This window comes from Parus major, unplaced genomic scaffold, assembly GCF_001522545.3.
Source record: "Parus major isolate Abel unplaced genomic scaffold, Parus_major1.1 Scaffold220, whole genome shotgun sequence".
NCBI classification, from domain to species: Eukaryota; Metazoa; Chordata; class Aves; order Passeriformes; family Paridae; genus Parus; species Parus major.
Window position 1 is genome coordinate 645,725 of NW_015379263.1, and position 3,012 is coordinate 648,736.

Here is a 3,012-nt window from a genome sequence, read left to right on the forward strand (position 1 = left end):
CGGGACCCCCCGAGCTCCATGCCGGGGCCCCGGGCGGGACCCTCCGCCTGTCCCGGGCAGCCGAAGCGGCTGTGCCCGCAGCCCCGCTGGTGTGGCTCGTGTTTGTTTTCCTCATTCCAGCTGCCGGAACAAACATTGCCCAAGGATTTTCGGGAGCAGCCGCAGCTCCTCAGCAATTCCCGGACACGTCCCGGCTCAGCCTCTGCGTGTCCCGGGAACCTCGGGAACGCTTTTCCCCGTCTGCAGCGGGGCCGTGCCCTCCGCCGTGCCCGGTGCTGCTCGCTCAGCTGTTCCATTTGTCGGCAGCTCGCTGGGGAGGGGGCCGGCCCGGCCCCGGCTCCGATAAGGGCGGATCGATGGAGCGGGACGGTCCCGGCCGCACGTACCGGGGCTGCCCGAGCAGAGTCCGGCCCGCCGAGCCCCCGTGGGGCCGCATCAAAGCGCCTTAATGAGCGCTTAATTAGCGATTGGGAGATGCCGCAGCCTTTGAGGTGCCGCGGAGCTTCCCCGGGAACTCTGCTCAGGGCGGAGGGGAGGGAGGGAGGGGTCACCCCTTAAATAAGGAGGGGTCAGGGCTGGGGAGCGAGCGGGAGGCTGCCCCGGGATCCGCAGGCTGCTGCAGGAGCCATGCCCACCAAACCCGTCCCTGGCTGCGAGCTGGGTGAGTACCCGAGCACCCCTCGAGCTGGCATTGCCCCCAGCCCAAAGCAGCCGGGATTTGAGGAATTTGGGCCGTTTGCCAGCTCCGGGCTGCCCGTGGGGTCAGTCACACCTGGTTTCAGGTAGGGAGTGAGGCCAGCACTTGGGTTATTCCTATTTCCAACACTCGCATCGCTGGCTCAGGGCTGAGGGTGGTGGAGTTTCCCAGCTCCCGGATTTCTCCTCGTTTTCCCAGGACTTGGTGATTCAGCAGCACCATCAGTGATGCCAGGCTGCTCCTGCCCCGTGCTGTGTCCCGTTCCCAGTTCAGTCCCTGGGTTTGGCCCTCAGGAAGTGGGTGGTTGAAAAAAATATCTCAAGGGAATGCACAGAGGAGGAGGAGGAGGAGGAATTCAGTGAGGGAGCAGCATTTATTTCTCTCTGGAAAAGCCAGAAGCAAAGCAAACCAGCAGCTGCAGCCATTGCCTGCAGCAGAAGTCAGGAAAGTCGGGGAGAAATTGGTGAGTTTGGCACGAGAAGCAGTGCCAGGCCAGGCAAGGTCCCAGCAGAGTTCCAGGGCTCCCAGTTTTGGGGTGGAACAAGACACTATTGGGGAAAAGCTTGGAGCGGGAGCAGGGGCTGCAGGCTGAGGGGGGATCACGGAATATCCTGAGCTGGAAGGACCCGTGAGGATGATCCAGTGCAGCCCCTGGCCCTGCTCAGACCCCTCATCAATCCCACCCTGTGCAAACGCTGCTGGAGCTCTCGGGGTCTGCCCGTGCCCCGGGGAACCCGCTCAGTGCCCGGCACCCTTGGGGGAAGAGCCGAAACCTCCCGGGCACAGCTCCAGCCATCCCTTGGCTGTGCCCCCCTCACCCACCACGGGGGTCCGGGGACCCTCCTGGGGCTCATCCCCCCCTCCGGGGCTCATCCCCGCCCTGCCGGGCTCCGCACCGGGGCCGTGTTTGCCATCCTGGGGCTGTGTCCCTGTNTGCAGCACGGGGGATCTGCAGCAGCCCCCGGCTCACCTGGCGCAGCCGCTCCATCTCCCGGTACGGGAGCTGCTGCGAGCTCAGCCGCTGCTGAGACATCTTGGATTTGATCCTCCTGATCTCCTTGGCCTCCAGGAAAAGCGCCTGGATTCCTGCAGGGTCACAGCTCCCTCAGGCGCCGATTCCGCCCCGGGCGGTGCAGCCGCTGCCCCCGCTCCAAAATGTGTTCTCCTTCTGGAGACCGGGACTGTCCCCTCCGCTCCTCCCTCCCGGGACACCCCGCCCTCTCCCGGAGCCGCTTTTCAGGACTCCCCGGCCGGGACTCGCCTGTTTTGAAGGTGCTGTACAGGAGATAGAACCGGGGGAAGCTCCTCTCCAGGAACCGCTCGTACCTGGCGCTGACCCGCCGGGCTGCGGCGGCCACGGCGGCCACGAGGGCGCGGGAGGCGGCGCGGGAGGAGAGCGAGCGCCCCTGGGACCTGCGCGGCTGAGAACGAACCTGAGCCCGCCGGTCCCGCAGCCCCGGCCGCGCCTGAGGCTCCCGGAGAGGCGGAGCGGGAGAAGCGGGAGCGCTCCGGGACCGCGAACCGGGCCCCGGGGGGATGGAGGGGCCCCGGGGGGATTGAGGAGCCCCGGGGGGATTGAGGGGCCCCCGGTGACTCCAGGATTCCCGTGCCGGGTAAGGGAGGGGGGTGGGGAGGCTGGGAACGCGCGGTACCGGGGAGGGAACGGCGCCGGTGTAGCGGAAATGTTGTGCGATAACGGGGGGGCACCGAGGGCTGGGGAACGAGAGGGGGACACGGCCAGGACCGGGGTAACCGGAGAGGAGAGGGGGATAAAGGGGAAGGGGGTTTGGCGGGGGATCACAACTGCGCTCGGTATTTAGCGGGGGCTGCCGTCGGTGTTGGGAGCGCTCGGGGCTGCGTCAGGAGTTGGGTCTCCCTGAGTGGGGCGTGTCCTGGCCGGTGCTGAGGGACTTGGCTGCCCCGCGGGGGTCCCTGCTCACCTGGACACGCCCAGGGCGAGCTGCAGCTGCATCCGCCCCCGAGGGGGGCTCAGGGCGGCGGGGCCGAGGCGCCAGAGCCCCCCACGGGCCGCCACCCTGGACAGCGCCATCTTGGCGGGTGACAGGCGGCGGTCACGTGGGGCGCTGAGCGCTGATTGGCTGCCGCACCGGAAGTGCCCGCGCTGCCGGGGGCTCCGGGTGGGGCCCGAGCCCGCTCCCTTTCCGTTCCCCCCGGCGGGACCGGGCTCTCCCCGGCCGAACCGGGCCCGGCTCCGGCCCCGCGCTGGGGCAGTCGGTGACCGCGACCCTGCTCCCGCCTCAGCGGGGTTTAAACCCCTTCCCAGCCCTCGGGGGGCCGTGCAGGAGCTGCCGCTG

At 68.5% G+C, this 3,012-nt stretch overlaps 1 protein-coding gene across 4 annotated transcripts in view; it reads right to left on the minus strand.

Moving 5' to 3' along the window:
• Positions 1 to 2,877, minus strand: part of LETMD1 (LETM1 domain containing 1) — a 10,701-nt gene extending 7,824 nt beyond the window's left edge. The window contains exons 1-3 of one of the 4 annotated variants that reach the window (XR_001519071.3): positions 2,638 to 2,877; positions 1,959 to 2,110; positions 1,668 to 1,783 (exon numbers count right to left, since the gene is read on the minus strand). Coding sequence is in view for 2 of the 4 variants with exons in the window: in XM_015615705.3 (XP_015471191.1) it covers positions 1,640 to 1,783; positions 1,959 to 2,110; positions 2,638 to 2,747 (406 nt within the window). In the remaining 2 variants the exon portion in view is untranslated. Of the gene's footprint in view, positions 1 to 1,639; positions 1,784 to 1,958; positions 2,111 to 2,637 lie in introns of all 4 variants that reach the window. The other 3 variants (XR_001519072.3, XM_015615704.3, XM_015615705.3) reach the window with 3 other exon arrangements.
• Positions 2,878 to 3,012: the final 135 nt, after the last annotated feature.